The following is a 15,509-nucleotide window of genomic DNA, read 5'->3' as shown; positions in this document are numbered from 1 at the left end:
TAAATTATATATATATTTATTTATCAATATAATACTAATTGTTGTTGGTTGTTATTATTGAAAAATACATATTAAATAATATTTACAAATTAAATAAATCAAAATTGCTATGTGATAATAATAATAATAATATTATTCATAATAAATAGTTGTATTTTTTATAATCCAATTGTAATTAAAATTACATTAATCACATTTTTTGTCTTCCCTAACAAGATTTATTTGATGCAATTGAGATTTGAGATTACTGTAAAGCTCTTGAGATGTATGTGTGCATATATAAGTATGCACACATTTATGTGTCCATAAGTACAACAGAATGGATGGAATTGACTGAATATACTTTGCATGGGTTTTTCTTTTACTAGAGAATTTTCCTGATATCCTTAGTTGCAAGATTCCCAAGCTTCCATTTATCACGTTTGAAGCTTTAATGTAAAAAATCACATGTTATTTAACAACAATATTGTCCATATTATGAAATAAGACCTGGACACTCATTGCATTTTGTCACAAGCTGTCTACATCTTCCCAGCTATCATATATATAAATCATGTAACAGTCCCCAGTCATACCTCTCTCACTCTCCATCCCGATCTGTGCATTCATTGACACTTGACTCTTTCTCTCTCTCCTTCACTCACCAGCTCCCTCTTCGTTCTCCTCCTCTCTCCTTCCTCACACAGTTGTCCTTACTTATTACTGTCCTGGTGTGATTATCTTCTGGAATCTCTTGGTCTTGTCCTGTATTCTCAGTGTGGTGAGACTGAGTGTGGGATGGGCTAAAAGTGGGAAATGTGTGTCTCTGTGTGATACTTGCGCAGGAGACACTCCCGTAAGTTCGTCAGGACTATTTTGGCTCCAAATATCCGGACGCTCTGTTGTCCATGCCAGTGAGGGTTTCTACGAGGAGTTTGTGGTGTCAGGGTACAAGTGGAAAGACTCTCGGAGGCAGAAGGAGGAAACGTGAATACTGGAAACAGTCAGAGGAAGAGGGTTTAATGTGGGGCTCAGGTAAGAACATCCACTAATTTCTATTTTTGTTTGCAGTCTCAAGTGAACACAAAACTGTTGAGAGCCTTTTTATCGCATATGCAGAAATGCACATCATATACTGTACGTGTTTATACTCATAGTCTGTTATAGAATCAAGCTGATATTTCTAGGGTTAAAATGAATTATTTGTGTATCATGGCATTTACAATAGATGTACACATATCCAGGACATAGATGAATAGTTTAGGAGATGTGATACATCTCATGAAGTTACAACACCCATGCAGAGTAGCCCAGCATCTCCTAATTTACTCATGTCAATGTTGTCATTAACAAGATTGCATTTCATATGAAGAAGTGCATACCTCTCCTGGACATTTGAACTGGCATTTACTGTAGATTTACATCTCCTCTTGTTTCTTCATCAGTAATAAGAAAGCTGCCGTTCTGTGTGTGTATATGTGTAAGTGCACATGCCTGTAGGCTTTGTGTTAATGTGTGAGTTTGATTGAGTGTAACAATTTCAAAAGAAATATTGCCCACAGCCATTAATGAACAATATTCCATCAAAAAATATGCCTGGACTGACCTTTTAAAATGTACCTTTGCTCATTTGATTTTGCTTTTATCGATGTGAAGGACATCGGCTGTAAAAAAAATGTAAAAAGAAAGTTTTTTATTTTAAGGGAGAACAAACTGGTCGAGAACAATTTTTTTTGACTTTTAATATATGTAGCCTACTTGGAAGTAAAATCGAAAAGGAGCTTAGCTTTGAAGGTTAGTATTTCTTAATGCCTGAGGCAATGTTCACACATTGTGAATTTTGAACTTTGCAGTAAAGCTTTTAAACCAGCGATGTTTAGTGAAGCTCTTGAGATGAATGTACGCTCATGTAAGCGTCTATATGTACAAGCCTGGATATGTGCTAAGAGATAAATGGGTGCAGACATACTGTAGTATTAGGAGGCTCTCTGTCTTCTGCCAAAGGTGTGAAATTAGCATCTCAGTGTGAGAGAAAGTGACAGTCAACTTCAACATTCCCCTCATACGAAGAGCTGGAAAAGCACACAGGCTATCCATTTGGAAAAGTCTCATCCCTCCAAACGCTTTCTAGAAATATTTCCTTCTTGTTGCAACAGGAGCATAACTGATATGGATCCCCTCTTGATCAATATTCTAATTTTAGTGTGATCATCCACTGTCATGCAAACGGATACTCGTAAGCTGGCTGCTGGCTCTGTGCTTTTCAAGGGCATTGAAGCGGAACCGCGAAGGTCTTGCACATATTTAATGAATATCAAAATAAAACCTTTAACCTTTATGTTTCAAACTAAATTAGATTTGATGTACATCTATGGATACAACATCTCTTTTATTAACATACATTTCTTTCCCTTATCATATATGGCTGTTGTTTTTCCTCTTGCAGTGTAAGTCTAGGTTATTATTTATATGTTGGGCTGGGTGCTGGACGTCCCTTTGACCTTTCAGTGGAGTCTCTAAATTCACCACCCGTCCGCCAGCACACACTGCTGTTGATATATACAGTATGTTCTCAGTGCACATGGCACATATACAATGTGGCTCTCTCAATACATGGACAGTTTAAGACAAAGAAAGGAGAGGAGGGAAAAAACTTGGAGTTAGGTTGTGAAATATGCACATCCCGCACAACTCCAAGGGAAAAACTTGGAGTTAGGTTGTGATATATGCATATCATGCTGATATTTGGAGAAAAACGGCGCTCTTCGTGTAATATGGTTATCTAAATATAGGCTATAAGACATACAGATAGTCCAGTCATTTTATGAAAAAAGGTTGAACAAATTGCAACATAAGCAAACTCAACTGATTTCGCATCCACATATGTCCTGAGTAAGGAAGAAGAAGAAGAATCCCATTAGGGGAACGTTTCGAAAAAGACCCAAACATATCCACAAGCCTATTCATTCTTTTTCTCATGTGAAAAGGTTAAACATTTTAACCTTTAGATATCATCATTAAAATCACTGAGTTGATTATACTTACATCAAGACGAACAAATATGTATTGCAAGTTTTTTGAAATTGTTTGTTAACATGGACAAACGGTGCATGATATAATTACATATTATCTAATTTGCATAGTCACCCAAACAGATCTAAACATTGGGTTTAGCAGGTGAAAATGTTTTTTGAATCTTGTTGTAACAGTAAAAGACTTAATGTTAAGGTCTGAATGGAACCCATTTAGGCTACCCATGAACATTAATACAGGAAGAAGTACTAGTTTAGAAACCAGCCTTTATTAATTATTATTGCAGAGATGGGGTTTGGGAATTGAGTGCATTGTGTACGTTAATTAGATTTTTTGATCCAGACGCTTTTTATTTCACCTAGCTTTCTTCTGTATTCTTCTGTATTCTCCTTACCCATGTCGCATCCCCCAGAAACAGTCCAACTGACCCAAACCCTTAAAGGGATAGTTCACCCAAAAAAGAAAATTCTGTCATAATTTACTCGGCCTCAAGTTATAATTTATGTCTTCTGCTGAACACAAAAGAAAGAATGTGGGTAATGAAACAGTTATGGGGTACCATTAACTTCCATTTTATTTTAATACTAGTAAATGGGGTCCATCAACTATGGTTCCCCATACTCTTCAAAATATCCTCCTTTATCTTTAACTGAAGAAAGAATTCATACAGGTTTTGAACAACTTAATGAAATGATGACAGAATTTTCATTTTTGGGTGAACTATCTCTTTAAGAATCTCATTCCATGTTAAAGTCAGTCATCTGATTTTTAAACCATTAAAAATAAATATTCTGTTTACACACTTTATATACAACCCTTTATATCGGCTACTACGACAAGCATGACATGCACGATTTATATTAAACAAGCACAATTTATACAACCCTTTTCCCCTCCAGGATGTTTGTTTTTTCTGTTCTTTCTTAGTACCAGAGGAGCATGTTGAGAATTGATGATGATGATGAAAGATCTGTGAGTACACAGATTTTACAACTGGGCTTTACTTTATCCCTAGATATACTGTATCTGTGTCTGCTGAACTGGCCAACTCAGAGTCCAGATTTAATCTCTTGTGCTCTGGTCTCTCGTTAAACACATTAAAAATAGAACCTCAATATTCCAATATACCCATGGGCCTCTGGCCAGACAGGGAAGCCTTCACAGAGTCCCTAAAATGTTTTTGGCCTAGACCTCCTAGCCAGTGTTGGGAGTAACGCATTACAAAAGTAATACATTACAGTAACATATTAGTTTTTGCTGTAACGCAGTAGTGTAAGGCATTACTAATCATTTTTCAGTAATATTTTACTCGTTACATGTTCAGTGAGGCTTGTATTACAGTTGTATTACAGTGTATTGTCTGCTTTTACTTCTTAAAGGCAACAGACTGTGTGAAAGTTTTAAAGCAGTCTTTTACAGTGTTGGGAGTAACGCATTACAAAAGTAATACATTACAGTAACATATTAGTTTTTGCTGTAACGCAGTAGTGTAAGGCATTACTAATCATTTTTCAGTAATATTTTACTCGTTACATGTTCAGTGAGGCTTGTATTACAGTTGTATTACAGTGTATTGTCTGCTTTTACTTCTTAAAGGCAACAGACTGTGTGAAAGTTTTAAAGCAGTCTTTTAGTGCCAGTTCAGAGCGGTCGCGTCTGTAACATTGATTTTTCCTCATAAATGCGAACACGAAAACTAAAATAAAATGAATATTTAAGTTCTATGGAGACTGGAGAGCCAACCCTTCCTCATCCAATTTGTGCAGTGTAATTAACAGAATTACAAAAAATATATTTTGCCTCCTATTTTTTTGTCACGCATGAATGTGTGTCTTTTCCCTAATATTAAAAATAAAACAGACTGATATTTGTCTAATGTCTGGAGTCATTTAAGGAAGTAGCCTATATACGTTTCAATACATGTATTTTCTGAGAATTTTTATTTCAAGTTTTGACTGCAAATGTCATGTCCATAATGCTGGACCCAATTTTAAATAATTTATCCTCAACTAGTTTTGTGGTGTAGGTCTACGTATTTTATAATGTTAACTTCAAATAATACTAATAGCATAATTTAAAGATAAGGCAGCATTGGATATGGACGGTAAGGAGAATAACGCTGGGAGTTGGAAGAGGTGTGTCGCGATTCTGTAGGTTTGTGAATCGGAGTCGTGTGGCGAATCGCGATTTTGGTTTCATATTGCATATCGTTACAGCCCAAAAGTTAAGTTCTACTTAGTTATTTTGGTGAAAGTAACTCAAAAGTAATACATGAGTAATGTAACGCATTACAATTCTGAGACAGTAATATTGTAAGGTAATGAATTACTTTTAAATAACAGTAACAAGTAATACCTAATGTATTACAGTTTGGAAGTAACTTGCACAACACTGGTCTTTTAGTGCCAGTTCAGAGCGGTCGCGTCTGTAACATTGATTTTTCCTCATAAATGCGAACACGAAAACTAAAATAAAATGAATATTTAAGTTCTATGGAGACTGGAGAGCCAACCCTTCCTCATCCAATTTGTGCAGTGTAATTAACAGAATTACAAAAAATATATTTTGCCTCCTATTTTTTTGTCACGCATGAATGTGTGTCTTTTCCCTAATATTAAAAATAAAACAGACTGATATTTGTCTAATGTCTGGAGTCATTTAAGGAAGTAGCCTATATACGTTTCAATACATGTATTTTCTGAGAATTTTTATTTCAAGTTTTGACTGCAAATGTCATGTCCATAATGCTGGACCCAATTTTAAATAATTTATCCTCAACTAGTTTTGTGGTGTAGGTCTACGTATTTTATAATGTTAACTTCAAATAATACTAATAGCATAATTTAAAGATAAGGCAGCATTGGATATGGACGGTAAGGAGAATAACGCTGGGAGTTGGAAGAGGTGTGTCGCGATTCTGTAGGTTTGTGAATCGGAGTCGTGTGGCGAATCGCGATTTTGGTTTCATATTGCATATCGTTACAGCCCAAAAGTTAAGTTCTACTTAGTTATTTTGGTGAAAGTAACTCAAAAGTAATACATGAGTAATGTAACGCATTACAATTCTGAGACAGTAATATTGTAAGGTAATGAATTACTTTTAAATAACAGTAACAAGTAATACCTAATGTATTACAGTTTGGAAGTAACTTGCACAACACTGCTCCTAGCACATGGAGCCTTTCCCTGCAGCTGGGCAGTATCTCAACATGGGAAGCTTTATTTCTCTCTCGCTTACTCTCTCTGGCTCTTGATGTCTCTGCATCTTTGATCTGGTCCTGCACACAGTGTTTCATTTTGCATGCTGGTTCCAGGTTTGTTGTGTGTCCAAGGTTTGCATCCCTGCTTTGTCCTGCGTGAGGTGCTTGCGTGAGAATCTTAGTTTGCAAGGCTTGGTTTGCAGTCTGGAGGCGGTCCAGGCTGCTGCGCTATAGAAGTGTGTTTGGGGGTGTGATTCCCCAAGGCTCTATGTAAAAATAGCTTTGTAAATAAACCATAATTCGCTGTGTAAGGGAGGATGAAATATAACTTAGCAGGTACGTCGAAATCCTCAAGGATGATTCCCTTTATTTAAATGTTACAGTTACATAAGTGTCATATATATGTATGTATATATATATATATATATATATATATATATATATATATATAGGCTATATATATATACTGTATATAAGCTGTATAAAGTTTAGACATTTTAAATTAAGCTTATGTCATTTTAGTTTCATATTGTTCATTATTAGGTTGTAAGACAAACTCTTATATTGCGCTGCATTACTGTCAGTGTTGTTTTTTTTTTTTTTTTTTTTATTGAATATGTATCAAATAACAAGCACATACAGAGCACAAAAACACATAGAACTCCGACATTTTATATCAAGTATATAAAGCTTCACACATGAAAATAAAAAAATAAATAAAAATAAATAAATAATAAAATAAATAAAAGAAAAAAGAAAAAAAGAAAATAAAAGACATACAGAGGAAACCTTATGTATCAGTGAAAATATCATCATAATATTTCAAGAATCTGTCACTTTTCTTGTTTTTAATCAATCTTAGAGACTTCAAAAATGTATCAATTTCGATTAAGATACTGTCAGTGTTGTTGACGTTAGCCTGGTTGCAGTGTTGACGCAGAAATCTACACAAATGAGCAGCGCACACACACTCAGTTAACAACATAGGCCTACTGCCAATAAAAATCTAAATGTGGAGTTTTTATATATTATATTATGTTATATATATATTTAACATATGTTAAGCAACCTCAATTATTTTTCCTGAACACCATCACGATTGAAAATGTGGCATTGATTTCCTACAACAGTTCAATAAACAGTTAAAATTAAATCACTTACATTTTAGATGCAATATTGGCTTTCTGTTTCAGCAGCGAAAATAGTTAAAAAAAAAAAATCACAGCAGAACCACGGCGCATGTCAAAGGAACACTCAACCTGTTTTCATTACTGAATGATTCAGCATTTGGAACGAATCGAGTCAAAGATTCAATGACCCATTCATAAACATCTGTCTCATTCTTGAATGAATCAGCCGTTTGAACGAATCGTTTGAATGAATGATTCAATGACTCACTCATTAAGACGGTCGCCTGCCACCACCTGGTGGTTTAGTATTAAATGTTTAAAAGTAGTATCATTTTTTCCAACGTTTCTTCTATGTAAATTTAAATCATTTTCATAACATTATTTTATGCAATTGTAATTTTTCAGTGTAAATGATTTAATTTGATCAGCCCCTAGGGTAACAGCTCTTATTATTCAAAATAAGCCTTTTAAAGGTGCAGATATTACTATATGGTGATTTAAATATCAAAGCTGATTGAACACTAAAGAGAAAATTGTTTCAGAATAAATTGACACAAAAAAATAAAAAATTAAAAATCCGGACGAGCAACTTTTTTACTCGGACAGGTGAATGACAGATTTCCGAAGGACAAGCGTATGAAAAGTCATAATGTCGTCGAGCCCTCCCTATATAGCAATGTTTTCAGGATACACATACACCTTACAGAATTTATAGTTTACCCACCTTTTTTTTTTTTTACTACTACACCTCTACATGCAACAAATGCACGAGGAAAAAAGAATTAATCAACTACAACATAATACAACATAGTTATTAATATTTCATTGGTTCTCACTAGTTTTTTTGTATTCCAGCCTGACCAAAAATTATGCCTGTACATTTTGCCGTGCGTTATTTGCGTTATCACAAATAAAACAATTGACTCCAAGCACAACTGTGCAGTATGCTTACAAAAATTTTAACACATTTTTAATGATATCTGAAGAAAGGGTGAAGATGTCAATTTTCCTCAGGCCAACATCATATAAATGATATAATATGTAAATCAATGCTGCTTTACAGTATTTATGTTGTGCGTATGTATGATTTTCACCTCTGATCCTGCAGAGGGCAGCAGAGTGCTTTTTCCTTTGCTCTAGGTCATACAGAGAGGAGCTTTCAAACATAATGAAATGGACTAATAGACCGCGAGTCAAGGCTCTGTGGTCTGAGTCTGTGTCGCAGTGCAGCTTCATTCTGGCAGTGGGCTTTTATGCTTGAATAGTGGCAAGCAAAGGTGTTCAAGCCTCTCTGCCTTTCTCTCTGTTCCCTCCATATGGTTGCAGGGATATAAACAGATTATAGAGTTCACACAGCAGCACTTGACTTACACTCTTCAGACTCTTGGCCTAGCAAAGCCTCACATGGGCCGGCGTCCTTAGAGTGACCACATTTTTTTTTAAAACCGGTGCACTTTGACCACTTATTGTGATAAAGTAAGGTATCTTTTTCAGACTAAGCTGTCATGTCCTGGCAATTGATTGATATGCTGATTTTTCTGACTTTTTCAGACGTTTAGCCAGTAGGGGGTGACAAATGACTTAGTCTGTAGTCTAGTGAGTGATTCATTCGCTCAACCAATTCGTTCAAAAAAAAATGACTGGCTGAATTCGGAGAGCATACTACTATATAAAGTAGGAGTAGTATGCTAGTACGTTATTTCGAACTGAGCCTCTGCGTCCAAAATCGCATAGCCTACTTAGTATATAGGCTATACTAGTAGGTACTTATCCTATACTAATAGTATAAATAGTATGTACTTATATTTTGTATAATAGCAGGTACTAGATACCATGGCCGCTAAAAGAAGTATGTTCTATATATAGTATGAATGTGTGCAGTATTAATGTAATCTGGATGGATGTAGCAAAAACAGGCAGTGATTACTGGAAATATTTTACTCAAAATTACATTTTTGTTTATTGAACAGTTGTGTACATGTCGTTGTCGGAATATCAGAACAGACTGCTTTTGATTCAGAGTAACAGTACTCTTGTCGTGTTATATTTTAATGAGGATATGCTTCTGCTCTGTAGGGGTGGGACATTCGTGTACTGTGTCATCCCATAGGATGAGTGTAAACATGTTCTCATGGATCTTACGGGAGAGTTTTTACATGCTTTCATATCACGCTTCGCAGGTCACGTCCACGTTATTTTGAGACATTGTTTCAAAGGAAACTGAAAAACATTTTATAGGCTGTAGCTATATATGGCTTTTTTTGCTTTTTGAGGCAAGCAGCAGTATCACTGCGGTTATAAGATGACATGTAATTGACTATTTTTATCCTTTACAGGTATGAAAATTAAGGGACAATTATATCTACAGCCTGTTTTTTTTTTGTCGGCAAACTGGCTTCGATTGGTCCCATGCAAGGCTTTAAACCAGCAATCTTGAAGTTTTATTCCTGAAGTTTATTATGTATTATTTTAAATATTAGGCTAGGTTTTTAAATAACCCAATAGAAAATGCAATACATAAAGTATCACATGTGCTTAGGAAGTTTTAACATAAACATAAAAAAATAAAGAAGTCCTATTTTAAAGAAGTCATATTTTTTTTGTAAAACATATGTTCAAAAATTATCCTAGTAAAAATGCTGAACTTTTCTAAAGTGTCAACATGTTTATAAATGTAGCGTTTTTTCTCTCTCTTTTTAATCTGTAGTGTCATTAATGACTCCAAGGTAGTCAGGATGTGATTCTGTGGTGCCAAACCTGTCACACACAGAAATAGCTAATTGAGTTAATTGAGTAACATTTGTTGGGATGTGGAAGTTACTGTAGGGTGACTTGTCATCTTCAGCTCTCTTGATGTTCTGTTCACACCTGTTCTTTAATAGCTATTCTCCTCATGCTGTGACCATACCCATCCCAGACCTCACACACGCACACACACGCACATGCAGCCAGGGGTTGCAAGAGGATCCCCTCTCTTGGATTTCACCCTCTCATCATGACATCCATTAAAGTCCTGCTGGGTCCCAGTCCCTAGCGGGTAGACAGCACATTAGCGTTTGGACCATTGAGCTCAACAAGGCCCTGCTCTGAATTATTGATCCCAACACAACTAATGAGGGAACCCTATCCCCTCTTTTCATGAGACACACACGGTCACACTACTGTGTGAGCTCTGCATTGTAGTGATGTGTCGTTCATGAACGATTCGTTCATTTTGAACGAATCTTTAATATGACTCGGGACTATCGAGTTGTCTCAGGGAGTGATTCGTTCATCTTGTGTTACCCGCGCATGCGCATTGCGCAACATATGGATTCTGAATCTGTACTGGAAACAGAAATGATTAGTTCATCTCTCGAGTCTCGAGTCCGAGTCTTTCGTTCTTCCTGTCAGTCCCATAGAGCCTATGCTGTCAGTACCGGAAAGAGAAATGATTAGTTCATCTCTCGAGTTCGGGTTCGGGGGGTCCGAGTCTTTCGTTCTTCCTGTCAGTCCCATTGAGCCTATGCTGTCAGACCACCGGAAAGAGGAATGATTAGTTCATTTGAGTCTTCGGGTTTGAGTCCTTCGTTCTTTAGTCACGTGAATTGTCACCGTATTGAATACCCAAATTCACAAACTTTTTACAAACTAATTCACAAACCTTTTACAAACAAGCACGTAGATGATGTATAATATAATAGTAATTAATTAATGTACAATATATAATAAAACACACCACAGATGCATAATATAGAAAAGAGACGGACAGGGACAATAGTAAGGAATAAGGAATAATGGACGTTTATAATGTTTATTGAACATTTGTATTTTAATGCCTATATAACACAATATTCAGACGCAGTCAATAATACGAATCTAATGTTGTATTTGATGCGAGACCCGTGGCCACGTGAGAAAAGAACGACGGACTCAAACCCGAGACTCAAATGAACTAATCATTCCCCTTTCCGGTACTGAAAGCATAGACTTAATGGGACTGACGGGAAGAACGAAAGACTCGGACCCGCCGAACCCGAACTCGAGAGATGAACTAATCATTTCTCTTTCCGGTGCTGACAGCATAGACTCTATGGGACTGACAGGAAGAACGAAAGACTCGGACCCGGCCGAACCCGAACTCGAGAGATGAACTAATCTTTAATCTTTCCGGTCCTGCTATATCGCATGGCACGGCCAGCAGACAGCACAGATCAGAGTCAGACACTGACGAGTCAACAGCTAACGTCTCGAGACATGAGAGGAGGAGAACAAACCTGATAAATATGAAGTTGCAAAGCAAAGAACGTCTCGGATCAGGAGGTGAGGTGAACTATAACAGGGTCAGACTGCATAGCCTGAACTTGAGACCCAGCAACTAATTAATAGCTAACGTTACAGTTATTTCAGTTGCTTTTGGCTTTGGCTGCATTACCCTATTATGTTATTTTTACAAATGTAATTAAGATTTTCGTAAGTACTAGATGTATGGGATATTTAACATGACATTTTAATTATATAATTATGAAATGACCGAAATGAACGAAATGACTCGATAAAAGATTCGTTCATTTTACTGAACGAGACTCAAAGATCCGAATCAGTAAAATGATCCGAACTTCCCATCACTACTGCATTGCCACACACACTGGCACACTGTCCATCACTCGGTTTGCCAGGACTGGGCTGGTCCATTTAATCAACCTGTTTATCAATGCTTTGACGTTCAAAGGCTCAGATGGCGTCACTGAAAAAAAAAAAAAAAACAGGTCTGCATTTCCCAAAAGCATCATAAGCTTATGTAGATTGTAGAAACCACTGCAACCAATAGCCTCTACAATCAACTTAGGCTCACAAAGCTTTTGGGAAATGCAGCCCAAGTCAATATTTGATTGATTGTGGTTATTTCTTCAACTTTACACAATGGCAAGGCAAAGGTAATCTAAATGCACAATGTTCATTTAAAGTTCATCTTAAAAAAGTAATTATTTAAAATAAAATAATTTAAAAAGACTGCTATATAATCATGAGCAAATCACGTACACTCTATGCAGACTTATTTTTTACTGTACATTTTAATGCGATACCTAAATTCAGCATTTAAAATGATTTTGAGTTTATAATGTAATTTTTCACTTATTTATTAGACAAAGTAGTATATTTTTTCATTTGCATTTTTAATTTGAATTTAAATAAATTGGAATTCAAATAAATGTATTTAATCCCAATAAGTGTAGTTTTTAATTAGAGATGGAAAGCTTGTCAAGAAGACGAATGCTAACATGACAACTTTAGGACAGGGAAGAGACTAACTTGGTCTTAGATAACCACTGTCCTGCAAAGTTTAGCTCCCACCCTAAAAACAAACTCACCTGCCTGTAGCCTTCCAGTGATCCTGAAGACATTGATCAGCTACGTCAGGTGTGTTTTATTGGATTGGACCAAAACTCCGCAGGACAGTCCCTGATTGCCCATTCCCTGGTAAAGACAACAGCATACCAGCATCCAAAACACATATCCGATTCCTCAACATGAGGGGGTGCATTTTGTTAGCATTGTCGCCGTTTGCATCCACAAATGACAAACCCTGATTCACGACCTTCCTCCTGACCTTTACAAAGTGAATGATTAAGCAAAGCTCCAATAATATGCAGTTAATCAGTAATGATCAGTATAAAGACCTCACCTGTATCAGTGTGTTTACCCATTGGTGTATCACACAGACACAAGTCCATCCTCATTATGAGCTGTTTGCTCAGGTGCTGGTTTAATAGTGTGTATGAGAGCCCTCTGGTATCAGATGACGGCGGGCGTGCAAATGCACATGCAATGCACCTTTTAGTCTTTTTTTTTTTACATTTATGCATTTGTCACACGCTTTTAACGGAGATTATATGTCCAATTTTCCCCACCCTTCTTTATTTTCTGTGCAGTGCACTATCGAGAGTGTGAGCCAGCCTCCTTAGTATTCACATCCCCACTCGCTGACTTACTGCACAAGCCAGAGACAACAGAAGAGAGAGAGAGATAGAGAGAGAGAGAGAGAGAGAAGGTAAAAGGAACAAAAAGGAAGACAAAGTAAAAGAATTGCAATTTTTCTAGCCCCTGGCTAAAGCGTGCAAGTATGCGGCTTTAGAGAATTCATTTTTGACACGCTTTTTTTTTCTCTAGCCCTTATTTTTAAATGGTCAATTCACCCCTGCAGCATGGCTTTGCTTCATTGGAAAGGCTGCCATAAGCTCAGGTGTTGTCTGTGGCGAGCCGAAACGTTTACATACCAAAGATATTCAATTTTAAATTCTTTTTGTGATGGATTTTATTCCGACACGTTATTAAATTGGGCCAGTTTTGCTAAATAAGACTGCGGCTTGTGTCGGTCTCTCTCTTTGTTAGTTTCTCTGTCTCTCTCATTCCTTCCAGTCTTTTCTCCGTGTCACTCCATGTCTCCTCATCCCTCTGTCAGTTTGAATTTAGTTTAAGCTCCCCCTCCTCCTCCTCATTCCTTTGCTCTGTCGCTCTCCGTTCCATCTCTTCCGAACGCTCTGTCCCCAATCTCAAATCTCCCCAAACTATTGAGAAAAGCTTTGGGTAACAAATATTTCCAGCAAAAGAAAGACTAAAGGAGAGATGGAGTTGCGGAGAGGACGTTAATCCCCTTAGAAGTTCACCGTCACAGGGTTGCAAAGCGAAAAAGACGAATGAGAGATGGAGAAGTGAGCACCACAGTCGCGACTGCCATAAACAGACCGATTATGAGAGTGAAAGAGATGGAGGGAAAATTGAGGGAGAGAGTGTGTGGCAATGCTTCCATGCCTTCCACTCTGCAGGATGACAAGCGGCTGCTGCCTCTCCAATTGGTTGGGACTGCCACCAATCAGAGCGCAGGCTTGGAAGGTGCCTTTAGGTTATACCCAACCCCAAAAAAAGAAGCAGGGAGAGAGAGAGAGATAGGGAGAGAAAGAGAGAGAGAGAGCGCAGCGCAGATACCGGCTTGACTGTGCTACTGAGGCATTTCTTCATGTTATCTGAGAAATGTTCCTGTTGAAGGGAAACTGTTCATCTTGTGTTTGCTATAGAGAAGCACGGTTCATCCCGATGCGCCTGCAGGGATTTCGGCTCATTAACTGACCAAAGGCTCTGGCATTTCTGACACTCACCCCCCCTACCCCCCAATTCCCATCTCTGGAACCTCCCCCACATTGCCCTCTGACTCACCTGAGAGAAGACGGCAGAAGACCTGCAGATCCCTCCCCTCAGAATACTGCTCATTCACCTGGAGAGAGAGGACATACGAGATACAGGATGGACAACAGCTATGCTCTCGCTTACGCTGCACTGGCTGCTTGACTCACTTCTGGTTTGGAAGAGAGACGCTGAGAGGAGCACGGAGAAGAACTTGTGCTCTCCTGGATTAGAATTCAAAGAGAGCTGATCCTTATCGTAGGAGCGAGGCTTTCAGGATGATCTTGGGTAAGTTCTGCCTCGGTTCTTCTCCAAGGCTTTGTGTTAAGTGCTGCGGACTCCCCTGGCACTCAAAACGTTCTTAACGCCACTCTTTTTAACTTAAAAATGACCTGATGAGCAAGTATATTTCACAGTGGTTTCTTCAAGATGAATTCAGGTTGACGTTGAAGGTCACAGTTCTAGCAGCGGGTGTTCAGCTGTACAAGCTGTTTCACCCTTGGTCAGACTCCCGCTGTCCATTCTCAGGGATTTTGACCCTCAAATGGAAGAAAAAAAAAACACTAAGGGAACCAAACAGTCACCTTCCTAAGTTGAACTTCCTTAGTTTATGACAAGATAAAATGACCAGGTATATCTTGTTTGTGAATATGTCTTATTCCATTGTATTCTTTGTGCGTATTTTTTTGTTTATCGTTATCATGTTTGCTGTAAGGATGCACCACTATAAAAACTCTGGCCGACTATATTTTTTCGATAATCATTCGCGTTTTTTGGCCAAAAATGATAAAGACCGCGTTACTACGTCTCAATAAATTAAAAGAACAAAAACAACAACAAATGATGTCATCATGTTACAAGCTGATAGCTACAAATTTAGGCATTGCATAAGTGTTCTTTTTGTATTATTGTTTAAAAAAATTAAATTCAAGTGTGTGTTAGATGATGGCAAAAGTAATCCTAATATACAAATAAAGGAAATGAGCTTGCATAATTAAATATTCAA

General features: G+C 37.3%; 1 protein-coding gene across 1 annotated transcript in view; it reads left to right on the top strand.

The window, feature by feature from the left end:
* Positions 1–14,294: 14,294 nt before the first annotated feature.
* Positions 14,295–15,509, top strand: part of znf385a (zinc finger protein 385A) — a 68,057-nt gene continuing 66,842 nt past the window's right edge. The window contains exon 1 of the mRNA XM_039652201.2: positions 14,295–14,791. Coding sequence (XP_039508135.1) covers positions 14,782–14,791 — 10 coding nt within the window. The 5' untranslated portion in view covers positions 14,295–14,781. The remainder of the gene's footprint in view (positions 14,792–15,509) is intronic.

The sequence above is a fragment of the Pimephales promelas genome, chromosome 20, assembly GCF_988280905.1.
Source record: "Pimephales promelas chromosome 20, fPimPro1.hap1.1, whole genome shotgun sequence".
In the NCBI taxonomy this organism is placed as follows: Eukaryota; Metazoa; Chordata; class Actinopteri; order Cypriniformes; family Leuciscidae; genus Pimephales; species Pimephales promelas.
The sequence above is the reverse complement of the archived record's forward strand: the minus strand, read 5'-3'. Positions and strand labels throughout refer to the sequence as shown.